This window comes from Zalophus californianus, chromosome 12 (assembly GCF_009762305.2).
Source record: "Zalophus californianus isolate mZalCal1 chromosome 12, mZalCal1.pri.v2, whole genome shotgun sequence".
NCBI lineage: Eukaryota > Metazoa > Chordata > Mammalia > Carnivora > Otariidae > Zalophus > Zalophus californianus.
Window position 1 is genome coordinate 4,562,700 of NC_045606.1, and position 24,286 is coordinate 4,586,985.

General features: G+C 50.4%; 1 protein-coding gene across 5 annotated transcripts in view; it reads right to left on the minus strand.

Annotated features, from left to right (window-relative positions):
- The window catches only part of GRB10 (growth factor receptor bound protein 10), a 171,365-nt gene that overhangs the window by 71,495 nt on the left and 75,584 nt on the right, over positions 1-24,286 (minus strand). For 4 of the 5 annotated variants that reach the window (XR_003516330.2, XM_027573017.2, XM_027573016.2 and 1 more), the window contains one exon: positions 17,840-17,930. The exons of the other annotated variant lie outside the window; for it this stretch is intronic. Coding sequence is in view for 3 of the 4 variants with exons in the window: in XM_027573017.2 (XP_027428818.1) it covers positions 17,840-17,930 (91 nt within the window). In the remaining variant the exon portion in view is untranslated. The remainder of the gene's footprint in view (positions 1-17,839; positions 17,931-24,286) is intronic. 5 annotated transcript variants of the gene reach the window in all.

Genomic DNA, 24,286 nt, shown 5'->3' on the forward strand with positions numbered 1-24,286 from the left:
TCTGGCATATACATATAAATACATACACAACTTCGGCCAGATGCTCACATCTCCTGACCTTTCCGCGCGTCTACAAGAGAAACTTCGTTTTCCAACCTTTGTGGGAAATGGCGCTCTCCACTCCACCCACCTCCCCCAGACTGACTGGGTCAGTGTCTATGAATTGAGAAAGTATGCATCCAACAAGCTGATTATTTCAACAACTGGAAGAATCTGTGTGCGTGCGTGCGTGTGTGTTGCATTACAACCATGTATGTGCCCTCGAAAAGGAGCCCTGCCTACGCTTTTTGCGGCTGCTGGGCTCTGGTCAGCACTTAGCAGGTCTATGCAGATTCCCAAGCCCGCAAACCCAATCCCAGGCCCAAAGCATGTTCCTTCCCTGAATGCACCTGGGTTAGCCATGGATGGAGAAAAATCAGTATCACAGGAAAGAGTTGCTGAAATCCTAAGTCCCTCGCAGGAAGGAGGGAGGATTCCTACCATCCCGAAACCCTGACACCAGAAACTAGTCCGTGACCGAATGACTGCCAGATTTATTAGCCCCCGTCCTTCCTGTGTGTACACACCACAGGCCAGGAAGGACTCGAAAGACTGTCTGGGTGGCTAATGTATTCAAGTTCACGGGCTCTTTCGAACCTTGAAGACAAACACTGGAAATACGTTATGCATTCGCAGCCCGCCTCACCGCACCCTGCTCCCTGTCCTTCCCAGTATACGAGCTGCAGCTCTGAACCCAGTGAATCACTGTGTGCTGGTCTTCCTGCTCCTGAGCACAGTCCTCAGGCCCCCCGAGCACAGTGGTGTCAGGGAAGATCCTAAACGACCTGTAGACTCTGCAGCCTGGGTCACAGAGCTCGAGCCCGCACACACAACTTCTCCTCGCTATGCCATGGAAAGCTGAAGAACTCCAAAGGGTCTCGGAAATTAAGAGGCGGCAACTTCGCATCCCACGGCTAGGCAGAGCGAGGCCCAAAGCAGTGGTAATTCAGTGTGAATGCCACATGGTGGCTGGGTGGCCTGACGTCTGAGCTGTGTGTCCACATGCAAATTAGTGGTTATCACCACGAAGGACTGCAATTATCAAGTGCTTATCACATGCCCCTCCATTTCACATCACTGACTTTAATCTGTAAGGTAATGACAGGTACAGTAACACCGACTTAGCAGTGAGACAAATAAGCTGATGTTCAATGGGGTCAAGGTCCCCCAGCTGCTGGTGAAAATGCCCAATGAGAACACAGATCCCCTTTCTTTCAGGAGGGTCAAAGTGCTTCTGTGACAAGGGTACCCTCGGCCATGCCAGCCTGCCATGATGGTCATGTGTCTGGCAGTCCTCCAGCCCAGGCCACCCCCCACGGCGCCGGCACGCCCGCTCACACGCAGCTTCCTCCACGACCGGGGCCGGGAAGACGGTGTGGACGCCACTCTGGCTGGTCAGCACAGGGGCGGGATCCCGGGGGCCGATGCCGAACGGGGCCCAGGGCGGCCAGCAGGGACAGGCGTCTGGCTGGGGAGAGGAGTCAAGGGAGGGTCGCTTCCAGAAGAGAAATATTCCACAGACAAGACAGGTGTCTGGAGCTAGTCAGGGGATGAAACAGGAACTGGGACATCTCTAGGCCACGGAGGCTGGGGGGCAGTGCGGGACCCCTGGGGCTGGCTTCCCGCGTGACTCACCGGGTAACCCCAGGAAGACCGGCCTGGGAAGGCCCAGTACCAGGCTGCTCCTTTCCTAAGTCGCACTAACCACGGACCCCACGTCCTAACAGACGGTAGGTCCCAGTACAAACACGTATGCTTATCTACCAATCCTGTGGACCACGCGATGGGGGGCCGTTCCCACCCACCGGCACTCATCTTGTGATAAGGTGTGCATCTTACCACGGCTCGTGCAAAGCTCAACCGTAAGTGGACAGAACCTACAGAAACACAATGAGCCCACGATTCCTTCCAGCTGCGCCAACAGCTCTTCCCAAACCTCCCCAGAGCAGCTCGTGGCCAGGGCTAGGAGGGGCCCAGGATGCTGCCGGTAACGGCGGTCAGTGAGGGAGGCTGGGCCCTGTCTCCCTGTCCTGACCGATCCCTCTTCCTCACCACCAGGGCCAGGGACTCCTGGAACACTGCAGTCTTCGGGGGGTGGGGAGGGAGGACCCCAAAGTCCAGGGCAGATCCCTGAACCGAGGGCAGATAGATAGCCCGGCGGCCAGAAGGCACTGCTTCTACCACCACAGCAAACAAGCAAAAGAAGTTAAGATAATGATTAATCGCTATCACTGGACTTTGATTCCAGTGAGATTCGGTAGTTTAATCCATGTTTTAGAGAAGTGTCAAATGATTCTATTCCTCCCCTCCGCAACGCCGCCCAAAACGGGGGAAGCCACTCATTTCGTTCCGTGACTCTGTTCGCAGAAATTCTAGAACTGGAACCGGATGACCGGCGAAGACCGCCTAGAAAGAGAAAATCTACAAACTTTCCTTCTGTCTTTGACTGTGGCCTGCCTCACGGTTGCAAGGAAGCGCCCAGAAAGCACCCAAGACTGTGGTGTTCCGTGCGTGGGAATATACAACACAGGAAAAGAATTTTCCACTGGGAAGAAGTTAGAGTCCGCCCTGCAAGGACCAAGGACCTCAGCTACACATTACAGAGAAAAGCACACACTCAGTAGTACAATCTCTATTTGTACTATCAGAAGACAACTGGGGGGCGGGAAAGGGAGAACAGAAACACGCCCACAAAATATAACTCAAAAAAGACAGAATTAGCTGCATCTTTCTCTTTCGCAATTTACCGTGTCTCTTCTCCAGACTTCTGGTCCGGACCCCTAATTCTTCCATCACATCGTAAAGCAGGGAGACACTGGGTGCAAGAGACTATGTGAACAGCCGGTCATTCTGGAAGGTTCTCACTTGCCATCAATCCTAAAAATATCAGTCCAAGAACACTGCACTTGAAGAAGAAAAATCCAGGTCACAGTCCCAAAGTCCACCCATCGCTAGCACTGCCCTTTCAAAAAAGGCAAATTTTTAAACGCAAGTTAGACACCGGGGAGTCTCTATTACCCTGTTCAACATTAACGCTCTGTTTCCGTGAATTTAACTCTGCAAGTGTAAAATCCATTCATTCGACAAACATGTACCGAGCACCAACTACGTATCTGTCATCATTCCAGGTACTGGAAATACAGATGTTAACAAAAGAGACAGGAGTCCCCGCCACCTGAATGTAACCACGTCTCTCCAACCCGCTTTGAGAAAGGACTTCTCTGAGAAGCCAAGTAGCAGGGGAGGAGATGACATTTTACCACCTCTGGCAGAATGAGTCCCTCCACAGGAGATGCTGAACCTGCTCCCAGGCAGTTGCAAGTGAGGGAGGGACCAGCAGAGGAGACATCGTGAAGAAAGCAAGCGCAAGCTCCTTACGGAAAGGGGCGACCTCCAGCCAAGAGGAGGGAACCCCACCCAGGACTGAACATCTTGCAAGAGAGGACAGGGACAGGCGTGGGTGACAGCAGCATGGGGCACGGTCTGTGTCGTCGGACGAAGGGAACCTTGGCACAGCTGATGGAGTGGCCAAACCAGAAAAGCGTCCCAGAGGCCAGACACGCTCCTCGCGTGGTTCTGCTCACTCTTGGCAGAAGAGGAGAATTTTAAAACGAGATCCCTGTTTAAAGGCAAGACCGTCATCTAGAGGGCATTCAGCTCTAAGAAGCGCCCAATTTCCAAGGCCTCGGGATGGGGAAAGTCATTCCAGGAGAACGTACCGGGCGATTCCAAGAAATGGCACAGCTCCCGGAACTGAAATGCCCAGGAGAGAGGGGCTGGCCTTCCAGGATGTGGGGGGAAACGGGCTTTCGCCGGGAAGACAGGACGCTCCACATGAAGCAGGCGGGCTCTGCGAATCTGGAGGCGTCCCCCTTGAACCCGATAAGCGAGGAGCGGGGGCACCCGGGTGGCTCTGATTTGTGAAAACAGCCTCCTGAGACTCACCCAGATTCATTCTGAATCCAGTTCTTTAGAGTTGGGTCAGGGAAGGAATGGAGGGAGGTCCTAACCGAGGGCTTATTATTCTTATTGATAACTATTTTTCAATTGAGAGAAACGAAGGGGTATGTGCTGATGAATGCCCCAGGAGAAAAAGGAATGCTCGCAGGCTGGGCACGTGAAGGAGGGGAGGCCATGGGTCTGATTTCTATTCTCTCTGTTGATGATGATGATGATGATGATGATGATGTTGATGAACAACAGCTCCCACTTCCTGAGCACCCAGAAAGCGCCAAGTCCTGGGCCAGGTACCTCCACAGCCCAAGCTGTTTCTCCTCCTCTTGCTGAACCAGACAAGTAGGTATTTTCACAGATTTCAGCTGGAGATACTGAGGCAGAGCCTCTCAGCTCCCCAGACGTGGGGTGCAGAGTCCGATCCAGGTCTGTCCACCTCCGAAGTTGGACGTGTTGCCTCCTTCTAACATTTTAACTTCCTTTTGTTTTCTCACTAAACTTGAGTTTCTAGAAGACTGGAACTTCATGTTCTTTCACTTTTGCTTCACTAACTTCGCACCTGGCACATAATGGATGCTTAGTAAACTGGAACTGAACACCTAAACAATGGAGTTACCAGCCTGCATAAATCCAGCTGTCGAATTTTCTAGAAAGTCAGCCAGGCAGCCTTCCCAAACCCTCTGGTGGCTGTTCCTTGGAAAAAGGCCCACCAGGCAGGTGACACACAGGCCACCAGGTGGATAAATGCCAGACTAATTCCAACAAGGGAGGACACGTGTCTAGGCATGGGGACCGTGCAGGAAGCGTTACCCAGCAGGCCAGAGCCGTGCTTGTGTGAGCCTGCCTGACCCTGTCAGGCTTACCAGGTCATCCCTGAGGTCACAGGATGCAATTTTGTCCCCAACTGGGAGGTATCCTTGGGGCATCCCCACCATGAGAAATCTCTCTCCCTCTGAAAGCACACTCTTCCTCCATGCCAGAGTCTCTCTGGCTTCCCTGGCCCACCGTGGATGCAGCTGAACCTCCCAGGAGAAGACACGGCTTCATACATCCTAAGTCCCCCCTCGCTCCACATGGCATTGCCCACAGAAACACTGGAATGGGAGGGGTGGGGCCTGGCGGGCAGCTGGACTCTGCACTGGGAAGAGCTCCATTTCCAGAGGGAAGATGAGAAGTAGGGTACGTTTCTCAAGTCACAGACCCCCTGCTCGCATCTCCAAGGAGCACTTAGCCCTTGACAGAGCCTGATTCGGTATTCCCTTTAAAACAAACCTTCCTTGTCCGCTATGGCCACTGCCCTGCATGCTGGTCAAAGAGTAATTCAGAGAGACAGAGTGTGCAGGGGGCGGGGGGGGGTGGCGGCGGCGTGGGGAGCGGTACAAGAACATTCGCTGGGATCGCTCACACAATCCTTGCACCATATCCATGGGCTGCAGGCTATCACGCCCATTCCATAGATTAGAAAACCGAGGCTCAGAGAAGTGAAAATACACACCCGGAGTCTCACAGCTACTGGTGGACCCTCGGCTCCTACCCTGGTGAGCCTAAAACTCCACCATTCTTTTTAGTTTTTTTTTTTTTCCCCCCGAAGATTAAAAGCGAAAACGTGATCCCTGGTCTCAAGGAGCCTAGAAAGAAATGGGAAAGACAGACACGTACTTGACAAACTATAAAACAAAACAAAGTGTGAGAAGTTTTCAGGAGGGAAAAAAAGAAAAAAAAAATGCAAGAGAAGATCCAAGGGGAAGCAACTTATTCAACGGGCAGTGGGGGGCATCCAGGAAGGAGGCGACAGCGTGGGGGTCAGTGCGCATCACCTGCAGCAACGCAAGGACCCCAAGGTGTCTGGACAAACAGAATGGTGTGCCCAGGCTGTGTTCAGAATAAAAACAGCAGCTTCACAGAGAATGGGCAGAGGGCACAGTCAGTGGGGAACATGATTCGGTGTCCGGCATTATTTTTATAAAATACACCCACAGTGACGGAAGGACCATCAGCCTGTGTGCCCATCTCCTCCGGTCCATGCTCCCACCCCCAGGAAAGGTCAGGACTGTTTAGTAAAGTCTCTCCCGGTCAGAACCAAATGCAGAATTGGCGGATGTCGCTTACCACTCCCTGGCATGTTCCGTGGGAAGCGGTGGACGGTGCCGGGAGCCACCGGGCGGGCTTCTAGCTGCCCCGCCAGTGCCCAACTATTTAACCCACTGAAATGTCAGCTCGTCGGAGGATCCCAGAGAGGTTTAGCCAGATGTGTGCGTACAGTGCCCGCCCGCAGGTGAGAACCAGGAGTCTGGAGAACCTGCTCAGAGATGGGGGCAATTCACGGCGGGGCGTATCTAACATCAGCCGTGGCAAGAGAAGCAACAGTGGCAAACTTGTTAACTGACTTCTGAAGGCAGCAGGGACGGTGGCTTGCTTTCCTTATGAAAACCTCCAGCCTGGGATCTGCCTTCGGGGATAGGGTTTAGTATCGTAAAAGAAAAATAACTCATTCTAAAAAATATTCACCTGCAAGGGCCGGTTAACTGAGGGTTAAAAAAAAAAAGTTAATAAATCGTAATATAATGGGGAAAAGCATATTAGACTTTAGGAGAGAGCGTATTCTGGTTCTCTACCTAAGGGAGACCTAAGGATACTCTTTCATCACTGATCTTAATACTGTATTAAATCGAAGTTGTACCCACCGCTTCCAAAAAGGGATTGATACCTCTTTGGATGGACGCAAAGGTCTGTGTGTTCTATGACCAATAAATTAAAACCTCGCTGTGCACTGCTGTGGTCCCCCCCCCCCCCCCGCTGTGTTCCTGGAGGAACACAGGACTCACAGGGATAAAGCCCTCTACGAGCGGTAAGCTTCCTGACAGCGAAGGAAACGTGAAACATTAATGGGGTCCAACGATTTGCAAAAAGGAAACAGGCCAGCATGGCATGAGCTGTCTGAGCATCCGGGAAGTGAGCCGTAAGAGCTGAGACCCGGGGATCAGAGAGGGTGACGTGGAGTGTTTCCGTGCAAACGGGGAACCGGGAACAGGGAGGTCCGAGGTTCGCCTGACTCTGGGAAAGATGGAGCGAGCAGGTGCCCCAGTGGCTTTCTGTTCTGTCTTCCTCATGGAGACAGATACTCTTCCGAGTGCAAAGGATGGAGTGCGCACGGGTCCAGGATAGGGGAGGCGGCTGCAGGGGGTCCAACCTATTTGGCTGCTTCCGAGGACAAGGAAAACTCAGCCCCTACCTCTAAAATCTCATTCTGCCGCACTGAAAACTCGGACGAGTCGGAAGGACAGGAAAGCACAAGCACCCTGAAGGATGGAGCGTTAACTCCAGAGGCAAAGGGGTTCAGAGCCCACCAACTGGGGCCAAACTGGGCTCTGCCACTCCGCAGGGGCTGATCTGGGTGACTCTTCTGACCCCTGGGCCTCAGTTTCCTCCCCTGCAAATACAGGATACCGAGAGTGCCCACCGCATAGCACAGTTGGTTCGATTCACTGGTTAACAGGGGAAGAACCTGTTTTTATAACGGGGAAGTCACCTAAACACGTAAGAAACAGAGGGCAGAGGCAAGAAACCAGGGCCTCCCTTCCTGAAGGTCTGTGATACTGTCATCTGAACAGATACTGCAGCAGCAGCACTAATCATGCGGGCAAACACGATACTTGGACGTGGCCTGAATGCATTTCGTCTTCCAAAAGGCAGAAAGATGTCACTCTGTGGGAGAACGATTATGGATGGTTTTCCTCCTAGTTTTTTGCCATCTCAGCCCTAAGCCAAGGTGTTTAGGCATGGCAGGAGGGTGAAGGAAATCAAAACCATACTCAACGTCAGCGTCAATATCCAACCAGAGGCCAGTATTCGTTACTATTCAGGATTCTGTTGAACACATCAGAAAAAGGGCTTTCTCTTTAGGGGACAGCATCGTTTCCCTGTGAGGGCAGGATGCTAAGGAAAAAAAAGTTACTTTGATGTGTGCGCGCACGTGCATGTGTAAAGCGGATAAAAGGTCGATGTGTAAAGCGGGTAAAACGTTCTCATGGATAATACAGTAAAAGATGGACATCCAATGACCTATGACACGAGCTGGGTCCAAAAGCTACAATCGACAGGAGTCTTGCCAGCTACCTTTCTGGTTTTGTCCTCTCTCATCCCACCTCAAACGCTCCTGACACCCCCAGGTGCATGCTACAAGCGTCCCCTAAATTACCTCCAAATGTGCAGATGTGTGGACATGGCTTCGATTCCAATTTGAGCACTGAGTGACCTCTCAGTCCCTTTGGGCAAGTTACCAGACATCCCCGGCTCAGTTTCCCAATCTGCAGCTCTAACAACTCCACGGGAAACACAGAAGACACGGGGAGGTTTTAGCACGGGACTCCGAGTTATCACTGTCCTCTTAGTATTTTTCACGGTACTTATGCGAGATGGGTATTTGCTATTGAAGAATCTAAACCACAACGTGGTTCCTAAGTTGCCCACGGTCACGGGGCGCCACCAATGGAAGAAACAAGAGCCAAGAACTATCTGGCCCCGAGCCTGGCCGCCCCCAACATCTGTGACATTGGCCAAGGCTCCCTGCAGGGGAAGATAAAAAACCCTTCACCTTCTCTACTGACCTTCTTTTCTAACTGTGGTCTCTTCCACTTGGCAAACAGATTATCCGAGCCAAGTGCTGGAGTCTAGTGTCTCCACGGGAGCCCCGGGTCCCTGGATGTATGACTCCGGGCGCCATGGACAATGTCTGCAATCCATCTTGGGAGGCCTCACTGTGATGCTCACACATTCCTGTCTCCAAACGGACCACGGTCCCGAAATGAACACGCACACGAATGACCACACAGCTCAGCTTCAGCCGCAGGCAGGAAGAGCCATTAGAAACAGCTTTTTTTTTTAGATTTATTTATTTATTTGAGAGAGAGCGAGAACACGAGCAGGGGGAGAGGCAGAGGGAGAGGGAGAAGCAGGCTCCCCGCTGAGCAGGGAGCCCGACGAGGGGCTCGATCCCAGGTCCCTGGGATCATGACCTGAGCCAAAGGCAGATGCTTAACGACTGAGCCACCCAGGCGCCCTGGCCTTTTCCATTTCAAACAAGCTGTTTCTGGGGCACCTGGGTGGCTCAGTTGGTTAAGCATCTGCCTCCCGCTCGGGTCATGATCCCGGGGTCCTGGGATCGAGTCCCACATTGGGCTCCCTGCTCCACGGGGAGCCTGCTTCTCCCTCTGTCTGCTGCTCCCCCTGCTTGTGCTCTCTCTCTCTCTCTGACAAATAAATACAATCTTTAAAAAAATAAAAAACATAAAATGAGAAAAGACCAAACTTCGAAAAACCACAATCCTCTGAAACCTCACGTTATCAAAAATACAGTCAAGAGAAAGCTAAACCCAGAATGACTGTGTTACTAATTCCATCCCTAAGTATAGACCCAAAGGTCCTGAGAGCAGGGACTCCAACGGGTACCGTACACCTGTGTCTTCTGCTGCATCATTCCCGGCAGCTGTGGGTGGACGCAGCCCGGTGCACATGGACGGACGGACAGTCGGACCAACACGCAGTGCGTGTGCACCGCGGAGGAGGATTCAGCCACAGAAGGAATGAAATTGGGGTACACGCTATAATGAGGATGAACCTCAAAGACCGTGCTCAGTGAAATAAGCCAGACATAAAGAACAAAGAGTATAGGATTCCACACCCGTCACGTAACTAGAAGAAGCAAACTCACAGAGACAGTAGCGTGGAGGTTACCAAGAGCTGGGGGGGGGGGGGGGGTTACTGCTTTAATACATACAGACTTTCTGTTTGGGACAATACAAAAGTTTTTGAAATAGATGGTGCTCATAACTGCCCAACGCCGTGACTATAACGAACGCCACGGAACTGTGCACTTAACAACAGTTAAAATGATCGATTTGATGTCATATATATTTTACCACAATAAAAACATATCTGTAAAAAACTGTCAAGAGCAATTCTAGCTATTATAAAACCACTGACGTTTAAAGGAAAACGCAACCCTTCCTGCAGGGTGCGGCTGGGAGACGCCTGAAGCATTCCAACGACTGTCACACAAAAATAAGCTGCTTACGTTGGAACAAGCTAATAAACACGAGAGCACTAAATCCTCTCTGCCAGAGAGAAAGAACAGGTCAAGGAAAGTCACAGTGAGCCTTTTGTTTTAAACACCGGGTCCCCTGCAAAGAACCAGCCAAGTCGACCTCAAACACACGGCGCAAACCTTCAGGCCTCTAATCAGAGCATCCGAGGGGGCCCTGCAGATCACAGGAGGCAGACAACAGCGCCAGACCTTTGTCAAATTCTGTACTGCGGGCCCAGGGCATCTTGTTAAGAGGAACCCAAACTCGAACCTGGTGTCAGATGCAAAGTGGGGAAGGGGAGGCTCAGAGAGGCAGGGTGGAGGGCCCCACAGGGTCGGGGGGTGAGGGGGGTGGTTCCTGCAACCCCCAAGCTCACTCAGTCCAGACCCGGGGCTGGGGGCGCCACCGGCAGAGAAGAGCAGGTGGCATTTGGACACACTTGACAGAGGGAGGTGTGCCTTCCTAGCCCAATCCCAGACCTTGAGCCTCGCCACCACCTTGCCCAGCTCTGTCGCCCCATTTCCCATGTGCCATGAGTGTCCGTGGTCCAAACACACACAGCAATGCTTTCCCCTGTGTGCCTTCTGCCAGTTTTCCTATTTGATTGTTTCTCTTACTTAGAGGGCTTTTAAAAATAAACCGAGGCTCCTAATAGTCTGCGTGCTAAATGCACTGCAGTGATCTGTCCCAGGCCGGAGTGTGCAGGTTAGTGTTTGGAAGGCCACTATGCCCCTGCACAGATGTGTATCTGCCGTGTCCTCAAACACCATTTTTCCTTTACAGTGGTGCTGAGCCTTACTGAGGAATTTCTTTCTTAGCCTGAGGGCACAAGGATTCTCAAGACTCATTCCTATTTGAATAAATTTTTAGAAAATGCTGTTTTCTACTTGTAGTGATTGAACTGGCCTGAAACTGATGATTAAGGATAGGATGGGGGCAGGGGTCCAGTCCCCCCCCCCCGCCACCCCCCCGCATCCAGCCCCATGGGTCCTCGCTGCTCTGCTGGGACTTCTCCAAGCTGCACCGAGTTTCCATAAATGTGCGGGGCTCTTTATGACACATCTATTCTGGTCCTCAGGTCTATGCATCCCTGAATCATTAACACACTTTCCTAATTGTAATGGCTCCTAAAGAAGCTTTGTTATCATCCGTTACGAGCCATCTGGGGCACGTGGATGGTTCAGTCAGTTGAGCAGCGACTCCTGACCTCGGGGTTGTGAGTTTGAATCCCACATTGGGTGTAGCGATGACTTAAAGAAATAAAATCTTAAAGACAAATAAAGTTAGGAGCCATCTGACAAGTCACACCAAAACTCTGCAAAACGTGGGTGCATGTGCATTAAATTTAAAGACAAATTTGATAATATTTGACATCTTTGCTAGTTAAGGCTTCTGATTTGTGATCACAGAAGAGCGCTCCAACTGTTTATGTCTTTTTTATGCCCTTCAGCAGCAACTTACACTTGGGTGTGAGTCTGTGTTTGCACAGACACGACTAATATTATCCCTGTATATACGGTGGATGCTGTACGCTTGTGACAGGTTACGGAAGTTCCCTAAAGTTCCGGCTTAGCCAGGGTTTTGCTCTCGTCATCTGTTCTGTGTATGAGTGGAGAATTGTGTATATCCTTGTGGTCACTGGTGAGAGATCACTCTTCCCCCTTCAGTCTCTGAATGTGTCAATGCCTTCACCATCTAACGTTGGTAAAGCATGCTTGCACGATTATAATGAACCCAACTTGGTCATGACATTTGTTTGTTTGATGTTTAATTTAAAGCAAAGGGGTAAATTTGACTACCGCTTTACACGGTTGTATGATCATGCGAAATACACCCGTATGTGGATTTCTTGTGCTGTCTCCTGCAGAGCTACAGAGCATTGGAAGATGAGTGGAGGCTCTGGTCTCTACCTCTCCGACAGTTCGTGTAAAAGGAGCAACGATTTGCTCCTTGAAGGTTTTGTGACACTCACATCTGCAAAACCCCAAGCATTTTTGCGGCGACGGTGTTGGATTACAGACTCCATTCTGCCATATAATTCCTTATTAAGATTTTGTATTTTGCCAGGAGTCGAATTATTATGTTTCACTTTGCTTTCCTCTTTCAACTCTTCCTCCTTATTTCTTCCGAATTCTGTACCTGAAACTTTCGAGTGCTGTCCACACCACTCACAGAGCTATACATTCTGTCAGCACATTCCAGATGCATTCACTGTACAGGAGAAACAGTCTTGGCTTTCCTAGGTAATCGCTAGGTTAGTTTTTTAGGTAATCTCTAGGGATCAGGGTTTTTTTTTTTTTTTTAAGACTTTATTTGTTTAGAGCAGTTTTAGAGGAGGGTATGGAGATTTCCCACATACCCAGTGCCTCCTACAAGCGTGGCCTCGCCCATGATCAACTTCACTCACTAGAATGGTTTTTGTTTTTTTGTTTTTTTTTAAACCACAGATGCTGATATATCATAACCGGCCATAGCTGACCTTAGGGTTCAGTCTTGGTGTGGAACGTTCCATGGGTTTGGACAAATATATCCATCCTTATGACATCATAACACAGTATTGCCACCGCTCTAAATCCTCCCTGCTCTGCCTAGTCATGTTTTTCCATTGCCACCCTGGCAACCACTGGTCTCGTTACTGTCTCCACAGTTTCTCCTTTTCCAGAACGTCACAGACTTGGAATCCTACTGCCTGTCGATTTTTCACACTGGCTTCTTCCACACAGGACTATGCATCCCAGCTCCCTCCCCGTCTTTCTGTGACTTGATAGCTCATTTCTTCTTAGTGCTGCACTGTCTGGATGGACCAGCTTATTTATCCGTACTTCTAATGAAGGATGTCATGGTTGCTTCCAAGCTTTTTGGCAGTTATGAATAAAGCAGCCACGCACATCCCTGTGTAGGCAGGCTTCTGTGTGGACATAAGCTTTCAACTCTTCTGCGTAAGAGCGAAGGTGTGCAACTGCTGGATCTTATGGTCAGAGTAAGCTCAGTTTTGCAAGAAACTGACAAACTGCCCTCCAAAACACCTGTGCCATTTTGCATTCCCACCGACAGTGAATGAGAGTTCTTGTGGCTCCAACATCCTTGTCAGCATTGCGTGTTGCCGTTTCGTTTTTGCGATCCATTATCCATTTCCCTCATATTTGCACAGTCACAGGGATGAACTTGCTCATGGTTTTCTTGTGTTACTGTTTGAACTCCCTGGCGTGCTCTCCACGTGGTTTTCCTATGCACCCATCTTCCTCAAGAAGTGTCTGTGCTGGAGGTTTGCAGTTTTGGTAGATTTTACAAAGGACTGGGTTTTGGTTTTGTTCCCACCTATCGATACTTTCTTCATCATTCCCCTCATTTCTGATCTCAGTTTTTGTAACTATTTCCTCTATATTCCTTAGCATTCTTCATTTGTCACGCTCCTAATTTCCATTTTTCTGCCAAGATTACAAATGGAGTCTCGAACACTTTATACAATTTTCTACCTGCAGTACACGCATTTTTCACTCAATTCTAAATGACTGGTACTTTCGTTGTGACTTCTGCTGTAATCCCCGAGTGGGGCAATGGTGTGTTTTAAAGTTTCCACACACGTTTATGTGTTTTTGTTTTGAACTTTTTCTGTTGATTTCCAATTTTACTCACACTGGATCAAAGAACGTGGCTTGCATGAAATAGATTGCTTCAAATTTAGTGCAAAAAAATAAATTTAAAACATAAAATTTAGAGCAGTTTCCCATACGTGGTCGACTTTTTAAAAAGCTACACAGATTTTAGAAAAGAATCAAGAGTCTGTTGGGTGCAGGGTTCTATATATTTCTACTAATCCGAGCCTGTTAATACTGTTACAGATATGACTGGAATGACTCTGACATATTTTCTATTTTCTACCTGACATCCTTTTTATTTTTCACGTCTTGTTTCTCTTCCTCTTCTCCTGATATTGGTTTTTATTAAATATAGATTCCCTTGTATCTTTTTCTGCTAGATTAGAAACTATATACGTGTATTGTTTCAGTAATTACAGTCAATATTTTAGTTGCAACTAAGATTTTAAAATATGTAACTAAGGGGGCGCCTGGGTGGCTCAGTTGGTTGAGCATCTGACTCTCAGTTTCGGCTCAGGTCATGATCTCAGGGTCATGAGATCGAGCCCCGTGTCAGGCTCCACGCTTAAGATTCTCTCTCTCCCTCTGCCCGCCCCCTCAAATAAATAAAATCTTTAGAATACATAACTAAGTGTACTTTTTTCTAATGCAGTCTCAAATTGTTTTACGTTCTACTTCTCCTAACTGGAGTCTTATTATATAACTGCTCATGGAAAAAACCCTAAAATGGCATTATGATATAACCATGCATAGAACAAACCTCAACACACACACACACACACACACACACACACACACACACACACACACACACACTCAGGGCGTCTAATTATCGGAAGTTCAGTTTAACCTTAGTTTAACAATTCGTATGGAATTGACCTTGTGACATGGCGCCCCTTTCTCCACGCATTACGTGTCCCCTACTTGGCGCCTTGCAAGGCATTCATGATCTTCTTTCTAAAGTACAACTTGCAATAAATCTTTCAGAGAAGACCGACAGTAACAAATTTTCTCAATCTTTGCCTGAAAAAGCCTTCTTTGCTTTCAGTACGTGTTGGTGTGAACTTGCAGACAGACGGTCACTTTCCCTGCAGCGCTCTGAGAACACCCACGTTAGCCTCTGGCACTTGCTGGGCACGCGTGGGCTGCCTGTCCGATGGTTGTTCAGGCGCTGGGAAGTCTGCATTTTCGCCGCAGACCTTCTCTTTGCCTTGGATTTCTGGAATCTTCCTAGATGCTTCCCAGTGTGGATTAGTCTTCCCTTTCCCTCTTGGTTTTTTGAGCCCCCCTCTGGGGACTGTCTGTCCAGTTCTGGCTAATTGCCACCAGCCTCTCTTCAAATTCCTCCCCTCCCTCCCCCGTGCATGCTCCAGGCCATGTGAGTGTGTGTGTCCAATGGCCCACTAGAGTTTCCCAGGTCTCTCTGTGCTGTCGGGAGGTGATGCCAACTCACTAATTCTCCTTAGACTGAATCCGGAACTTTGAAAATGCCAATAACTATATATTTCACTTCTAAAACATGCCCCCCTCCCCCCCGCCCCATCGCCCCGCTGCATTTCGGTTTGTCCTTTAGGACACCGTGCTTTCATTCACCTTCCCTGAGCAGGACACACTCACTTTCTTCAAAGCCATGGTCAGACCCATCTTCGCTGCATGTGGAAAGCAGCGGTCTGGTGATTCTGGTGGCTGTATTTCTCAGTGTGTAGGGACTTCAGTTTGCAGACTCTTTGGGGGTGGCTTGTGCCCTGCCCCCGCCTCCGGTGTGGGGATGGAGCAGGGCACTCAGAACCACTGCTGTCTCTCAGAAGGCTGCCTGGGCCCGGCCAGCCATGCCTGGCTCCCCGATCTGAACTGCCCTCCGTTGCTGGCTCTCTTCTATAGCCCGGTGGAAATAAGCATGGGCGCTGCTCACTCTCTAAAAACATCTGTCCCGTGGGCCCAGTTTGCATGAGTCCTTCTGATTTCCCTGTTTTACATGCAACGTGTGCAGAATTATTGAGGATCGGAGGGGAAAGGTGTTCAAGGTCACAGGTGGAGACGCATTCATTCGTTCCCTTTGGCCCTGCTTCAGGTGCTGGGACATGCTCGACGCTCAGCTTCAGCAGCTGGCATGCCACTCTGGGGCAAGGAAGGGAATCCGCTCTGCTCTGCATGAAGCCCGCTCCACCGTCTGTGCTCAACCCTCATGGGCACTCACTGAGCAGCTGTGAGATCCATGGGATACTTGAATATACATCTTAGTTTTAAACCTTAAAAAAACTTTAAGATTTATTTATTTATTTATTAAAATTCTTATTTCTTTAACAGGGAGAAAGAGAGAGAGAACACAAGCAGGGAAGAAGCAGAGAGACAGGGAGAAGCAGATTCCCCGCTGAGCAGGGAGCCCAATGTGGGGCTCGAGCCCAGGACCCTGAGATCATGACCTGAGCCGAAGGCGGATGCTTAACTGACTGAGCCACCCAGGCGTCCCAAGCGTTAAGCTTTAAAAAGTTCTTTCCATGTAATTTTTTTTCTAACTTTTGGATTAAAGCATCAACGTAGATTTTTAAACATCACTACCCAAACTTCGATAATTTTCAGTTTAAATGGGACCCCTAGTAATCAGTGAAACGTAATCAATTAAAATGTTCCTAAGTTGCAAAGCCAATCAATATTAACAAATCGGGTTTCTTTCTTGTTGCAAGGGTTCTCAAAGATGACCCTAACATTATGCTTGACACAGATTCCCAACTGTTTGACACGGCTTCTAACACTTGAGAAAACAGCTCTTTGACTTCATGGGAAGCTCCCAGCTCTTATTTTTTGCTAAATTTCAACCTCTCTCTGATTAAGCCATTTTAAAAATCCTATTATTCTAATGCCTCCCAGCTCTAAAGCCTACAACGTATTGTACTTAACCTCTCCAGTAGTCCAAACCATGAGCTGAGCTGTGGGCATTTTTCCTGACCCCTCCCCCAGTCAGACGGCTTCCCTTGGCGGGCTCCCCACCCCCACCCCCGTGACAACGCGTGCATCGTTGGACCTAATTTGCTTTTAACCCTTGTCCTTTCTTTCCCGTGATAATCCCGTCAGAAATTAATATAACAGGAATAGAATCAGAGCAAGGCAGAGAACTACCAAGAGCGCAGACACACAAAACTAGCCTGAGTGCAAATATACACACGCCAGCATCAAGAGGACTGCACATGGAGGAGCCCCCGACAGGTAACGTCGGGTTCCCTTCATGTTGCATCCTGAGAGAACTCATGTGGAACTGATTCTCAAGTTCTGTTCACTGCAGTTGGCTCACGGAACAGAAATATAGGTCTCCCCTCGCTATTTGGAGCTCAGCGTTCCTGTGAAACCTTTTCCAAGCTGAAACGGTGTAAGACAAAGAAGCAATTACCATTAATTCATAGGACAAATTTGGGGAGCGTTCTAAGAGTCTCCTCTGATAACGGATGAACAAAAGACCTGGAGATACACCGCAGGTGCTCACAGCTCTGATGCTGGATGCTGAAATGCTGAGCGCAGCTCAGGGGCAAGGGGCTTGGCGGGGCCGCCGACCTGTTCAGCACCCGCTGCCTCTAGAATGGCTCCCTGCAAAAGCAATGCTGAGTCTTCCTTCCTTCCTTTTTTTTTTTTTTTGTTTAATATGTTATTTATTTGTCAGAGAGAGAGAGAGAGAGAAAGCACAAGCAGGGGGGAGCGGCAGGCAGAGGGAGAAGCAGACCCCCCGCAGAGCAGGGAGCCCGATGCAGGACTCGATCCCAGGACCCTGGGATCATGACCTGAGCCGAAGGCAGACGCTTAACCCAACGAGCCACCCAGGCGCCCCAAAAGCAACGCTGAGTCTTCCTTTCTAAAAGTGGAAATCCTCTCTGGATTTCTTTAGGTGAGCAAAAAACAGGTACTAAGGTAGGTCTTCCGTGAAAGCGAAGCAACGTGAAACAAACTTTCAAAAAGGCGGGATACGGGTAGGTCAGGATATCGCAACCATGTTTTTTTGTTTTGTTTTCTTCTGTTTTAGAATTTGTTTTCCTTACGAGGGGAAAAGAGCCGAGGTCGGAACCTTCTCGGGTGAGGGCCAAGAAGGGTCTCGCAGAACACGGAGTCCTAGCACCGTGGCAAAGCCGCAGCGGGGGCTTCGGGCATCCGTGGCACCGCGTTTTTGTCATTCCTTACCCTGGTGATTTGTGAGCTGGTCCGGCGGGGCAGGGAAGCCAGGTCCTGCCAGATCTCGCGGACCGAGAGGGGGCGTCTGTTCCACCTGGTCCTGGAAAAGGCGGGAGCACAGAGGCTTTGGTCAAAGGAAGCACTTCACACTCTTGTCCACATCCACCCTCCCCCGTATGTCCTTCTTCCTCAACTTCTTACTTCACTGTATTCACCTTCTAGGTTTTTAAACGTCGGTTGTTTAAAATACACCGTATCAGGGAAGTTAATCATGGAAACGTGCCACCTGCTTAGCAAGGGCGTCAGAACAGAAGTTACCTCTAGGTCTCTGGCTTGAATTGCTTTGCCTGAATAGCAATTCAAAAAGAATTATTATCAACTGTTGGATTTGAGCACGGAATATAAATAATTAGCATTCCACAGAGCACACGCATTTTCTGCAACAATTACTGGTAATCAAGCCCTAGGCGGTCTGTTATCTGGCACGGAAACATCCAGAGACAGCTTTATAATTGGCCCCCTCTACAAAGCAGAAGGGCCCAGCGGCATTTTTTTTTTCTTTCAGACACATCAGGATTAGAACAGAAATTTTAGGCAAAAGTTAAAACAGCAATGTTACAATCAATTCCACAACTCTAGGAAAAAACGTCTTCGTGAAGATTATAATCAAGCCAATGAAAGACAGGTTAAAATGTGGGAAAAGAAAATGGGCCTTTTCATATTTACACACTTAGAATACTAGCAGGGATTAACATGGGATGGAAAGAGGTCAAGTTTCGCTTTCAGATTTGAGAAATTTTGAGATTTCTACACTGCACGTGGATTACCTCCATAATTAGGTCTTAGAACTGTGTCTGCAAGGGACATCTACTATCGGCACAAAGAGCAGGCAACTCATCCCTACCTATGCAAAGGGACCTCTCGGTACCGCCAACTGTCTCAAGCGGAATATTCCCCAAGCTGTGCCGGGCTGGACTCCCAATTTACAGCTGGGGACACTCGGGCACAGGAAGGTTATGTCCACCTTACTGCCCCCTGCCAGGAAGGGGCAGTCCTGGTATTAGAACCCAGGCGGTGGGGTTCAGAGCCCACGTGCCTTCCCACCCACGCTGCCCAAGAAACTCAAAAAAGTTCATTCATTTTGACAAGTCGCTCTGTCACCTGAATGCTCCCCAGCAAGCAAGTGGTTCTCTGTCCGGAGCCTTAGCCTGGGGCTGTAGAAACAGATGGATGATACTCTACTCCCTCCACTGTGTGAACGCCAACCTGCACGCACACACACGGGGGTCTGGTCCATGCTGTGCGGGGGGGGGGGGGTGGGTGGGAGGGGCGCTCGCTAGAGTTGGGGAGGCAGAGACAGGGCCACTGGGAAGAGAGTCCAGAAGGGTCAGCTCACCGACATCTACCACTCAGCAGAAGGAAGCTCGGTCCCTGAGACCACAGTCACACTTGCCCCCAGAAAATCTGGAGAAAACGGATCCAAGCCCCAAGGTGTGATAGGGTGCCTTCACTGCTTGTCTCTCTCCAAAAAAAAATAGCTTCCTTTTTGATTTTTAATCATAGATGCAATACTCGCTAACTCTGAGAATCTAGATGCTAAAGAAAAGCTTAAAGAAAAAACTTCAAATGAACCTCTCTTCTTTCACCCTCAGATGATACCCTATCAGTTTTTGGTCTGTTCTTTCAGAGACGAGAAAAAATGCACCAACGTGGTACGTCTGGGTGCAATGTTTGAATTACTTATGGAGAATGTATATGTTACATATGGATCGTGTGGGGGTTACAAGTGATCCTGATTAAAAAAAAAATGGATTCATAATCAAATGACACTTGTTACTGAATTTTACCCTATCTTTCTGAAATCTCCCACGACAACAAAGCATCTCCATCAGCACTTCCAAGCCCTGGACCACTCCACTGGATGGGCGAGCAGCGTGACTTCAGGAACCCATACCCTACCAGTGAGCAGGTGGTTAGCGAAGAATGGAAGTTTCTGGTTAGGAAAGTGGAGAGGAGCTGGTTTGCAGGACACAGAGTCTGGAGGCAAGAGCAAACCCACCAGGAGCCCTGAGGAGGTGCTGAGGACGGAGCTCAGTTGTCAGGGTCAGCGCATGAGGTGGTTACCTCCCAGAGCCCCAAATGCAGTGCAGCACCCCCTTCTGAGGTCACCCCAGCTCGTTTCTGCAATCCTTCATGCGGTCGGCTCTTTACCATCTGGAATAAATATTTTTTTCTTTCTTTTCCAAATTTTGAAACAAGCAGGTCAATTTTGGGAAATAGAGCAGAAGTACAATAAAAACGTACCTGAATCCCCTGACAGTAGGTAGGGTAACTGACGGCACTCTCGGGGACTTAGCACCTCTAGACACCGTGGAAATCACACGGTGTGAACAATCCGGAGTCCCGCCTCCCCGTCCCCCATGAACATGACAAGATACTATTTTCAAACCTTGGTAAGTATTTTTTTCAGATTCTAAACTACTCTAGTACACACTTGCAGCCAGTTGCAAGTTTCAGACGGTGTACTAACTAACAATCCAATCCCACCTCTGTGCATAAAACCCTGGCCGCATTTCTGATTATTCCAGATTATCTTCCAGAACCCTGGAAGTTGAACCACTAGACCAAAGGTTTCACACGTATTTTTTTCTGAGCTTAGATACATACTGTCAAAATCTTGCTCACGCAGTTTACCCTTCCACCCAAAATAGAGGAGAAGTGCCCGTTTCATAATATCTGCGGCAGACCGAAGACTGGTGATCTTTCTGGAATTTTTTTCTTGCCAATCCCAGAGGTAAACCGTGGCCTCGGCCTGTGGTTTTCAGTACAGGTCTCAAATACCGAAGTTGACCATTTTCCAGAGCTTCTTAGCCCTTTGTCCTTCTTCTTTTGGACTACCCTCTGATGGCTCAGCGGGACAAGCACCTGAGCGCACCAGGGCTTTCCAAACAGGCCAAGCCCGCCCCCACCCCTTGGGAGCTGAGCCCCCCTTGGGGCCAGTTCTCTGGAGTCTGACTCAACTGACTCATCTATAATAAAATGGGTTTGATGACCCCCTCCGGGATTGCTGGAGGCTTTATTTACAACACCAAGTGCAAAGCCAGGGCCCAAGTCCGGGCGAGCACCCGGCCCATGGACGTGGGCATCCTCCGCCCCCTGCAAACTCGTGTTTGTGCCTCCATATTCCTCCAGAATGAGCTCTTGACGTGTAAGAAACCATTTGCTTGTGTCTGTTGCAAACGCTTTTCCCCGCTTGTCTGTCTGCAGTCTTAACTGAATTTTTGATTCTCAGAAGTGTAATTCAACGTAGGCCAGTTTACTGAACTTTCCTTCTCAGTTCATCGTGGCAACATTGATGACTGCCTTTGTTCTCTCTCCAGGAAACCGGAGCGCGTCCGTGTATGTTTTATTCTGGTCTCTTTTCCGACGTGACGTATTCCTCGCTCATCTTGCTGACATTTATACTGGTGGACAGGGAAGAGGTGAGACCATAAACTGGCCCCCTGTTCACTCTGCCCTTTGTGCCTGAGCCGGAAGGTCACCTTCATCCCACCTTATAATCTCCACACCCACGCGTGTCTGAGCCTCGGCCACACTCGTGCATGGATCCCACGGATCTGCCCGTCCCGAAGCCACGGCCACACTCGCTATCCTCACGGCTTCCGACACATTTTGGTTGGCACCCACTTCGCCTCCTGCTCCTTTTGCATGGATCTCTCCTCCTCGAATTGTCTCAAGGTTTGCTTTAGTTATTAAAACTTCTCTTCTGGCGTGTTTGCTTACGTATGAGTGACATGGATGCTGGTTGTGGACCATCTGGTTGAAATCAGATGGCACGTACATCAGCAGAGTATAAACCAAGGGTCCAGCCTCCCTGTGGCTCAGGCCCCACCCAGCCTGTCCCTCTGGGAATGGACAGCCCCCGGGGTGTCTCCTGCGCAGGCTCAAGTCCAAATCCGAGACCCCGTCACCCCCCCCAAGTGCCACCATCCCTAAGCACGCCTCTCGTCAGGGGCAAGCAGACCTGACCCCATGGAGACATCGATTTAGAAGACAAGGACCTTCCAAACCTAATTTAGGCAACCTTGTCACCAGATTTAGCATACATAAGACTCCCAAGTCAAAAACAAAAAACAAAACAAAAAAAACATACTTTAAAGAATTCAACAGGTGGAAGCTTCAGACAAGAATCTTATTATCCTGGTAAGTGAGAAAGGACGCAACAGTAGGAAACCGCTGGTGTTTGTAAAATAAAGCCCCGGGAGAAGCAAACCACCAGTGCAGGCGAAGGTCAGGCACAAATGTCCCTCTTGAAAGGCAAACAGTGGCACTTGGCCAGGCTCAGGGTCACGAAAACTGGGACAGGAATAACAAGCCTGTCCCTATGCCGGCTTGGTCTCCCGGGGCTCATTTTTGTTTGTCCGGGTGGGTTTCCTGTTCCAGGTTAGTGAGCCTCCCCTTAGGGTCAGGAGCCAGCACTACGGAGTGTCCTTGGCAGGAGGCCTGGGGCCTCGTTGGGGGCCTGGGGGGGTGGTCCAGGATTCTTCTCCAAGGTGGCTGCTCGCTGCTAAGGCTTCTTTAAACCAGAGCCCTTCATTACTGGGCTGTCTACCTCTAGGGAAGGCGGGAGCCTGGAAGAGCCCCTAATTAGCTATGCGGGTCACCTCACTATTCGGTACTGGATCCCCAGATCCATTTGGCTATAGAAATACTTTCCAAAGTCAGAGGCAGGCATCCAGTGGAGCAGGGCAGAAATGCTGCCTCCACTAATATGAAGAAGAGCCCCCCGCCCCGTAGAATAACCTTGTGCTGAGTGATTTCCTTCCACCCTCACTAAGCCCTGCAGCGTGGGGGGTGGATGTGGGGGGAATGACCCCGCAGCGGCAGGCTGGGCCAGGAGCTCCCACAGGACTTGGCGATGGGGCACCGGGAGGGGACGAGGGACGGATCCTCCAGCTGGGCAGTGCTCTCCTCTAGAAAGTTCCTTCTTGAGTCACACTCCCGGGGGGTTACGTGAATGCCCCCCCCTCCACCTCGCTCCTTCAGGCCTGTTGCTGGCCCCAGGCTGGGGTACCAACCCAACTGGCTTCTCCGGACCCCTCCAGCCCCCTCCCTGAAGCACTTCCTCCCCTGGCAGGAGCGTGCCCACTGTATGCGCTGAGTGAGACCCCTGCCCAGGGAGGCAGGTGCTGACCCTCCCTCGCTCGGCTAACGCAGAACCCGAGGTTTCAAAGACCACACGGAAAAGGTGCCTCGAGCCGGGGTCTGAACCTAGTGGGCCCGGCTGTCAGGGTAGCAGGAATCAGTGGGAGGTCAGACCTCCAGGGGGAGCTGCTGAGAAATGCAGACTCCCAGGCCTGCAGGCCTGCAAGGTCCTGACTGCAGGGCTGGGGCTGAGTTTGAGCACCTCACCCCAGGTGACTCAGTTCCACGGAATATTCCGGGGGGGCCGCCTTCCTGCCCTGGCTTCCCGCCAGCTAGAACGCACAGCTCGCAGCAGGTAGGCCGCCCCATCCTGCTCTGCCCAGGAATTCTTCACTCTCCGGAATGTTCTCTCCCTTGCCCTCCACACGCATGAGGCACTCATCTTCAAAGGCCTCGCTGGGAAGCCACCTCCTTCTGGAGCCTTCTCTAAAAGCCCAGATGAAAACGGTCTCTTACCCCTCCCTCCTGCTGCGCTCTGTAATTCAGCGCGTGCCCCTGCCCGCTGACGTCCCCAGACATGGGGCAGGGACGCCTCCGCCACCCTCCCCGCCACAGTGAGGTGGTGAAGATGAGGGCCCGCTGGAAGGAAGGCCATGGAGCCCAGCAAGAAGAGCTGATGAGACGCATCACAACCCGGCCTGGGCACCCACAGAGCCAGACTCCACGCGCGCGGTGATGGCTGGCACCCACCCGCATCCTGTGGCAAGGGGGGGCGTCGAATACCTCATTGCCCATGCTGGCTGCCAGACAGCCCAAGCCGCCCAAGAGAAACACCGCTGTGGAGTTGGAGAACGTCCGCTGGGCGGTTTGAGCCGTTTCCCAATCTAAAAACGCAGGACCAACGCGGGCCTCGGGGAGCAGGTGGGGGGCTTCAATGAGACAGGAGTGTAACAGTCAGCACGGTGTCTGCCGGGGAACAAAGGGGAGCGTACGGTGGAAGGCCAGACTCCGGGGTCCAACCCCAGGCTCCCACCTGTCAGTCAGCTGTGTGACTTCATGCATCTGTGTGCGTCCTCGGGGCCGACTGGCGGCTTCATACGTTGGCCAGAAGGACTAAATTAAGGCGCTCTAAACAAAGGGCTGATTCAACAGGTGAAGGTTGGATTCCTGAACAGCAAGGAACAAGGCGTCCCTAAGAGACATGTCTCTCTAGTAGGTGTCGGGGCTGGGTCCTTGGTCCCACCCAGCGCACAATCTTTTCAGGGGAATAAAGGCACAGAAGGCGCCCTCCATTACTCTGCTAAGAAAACC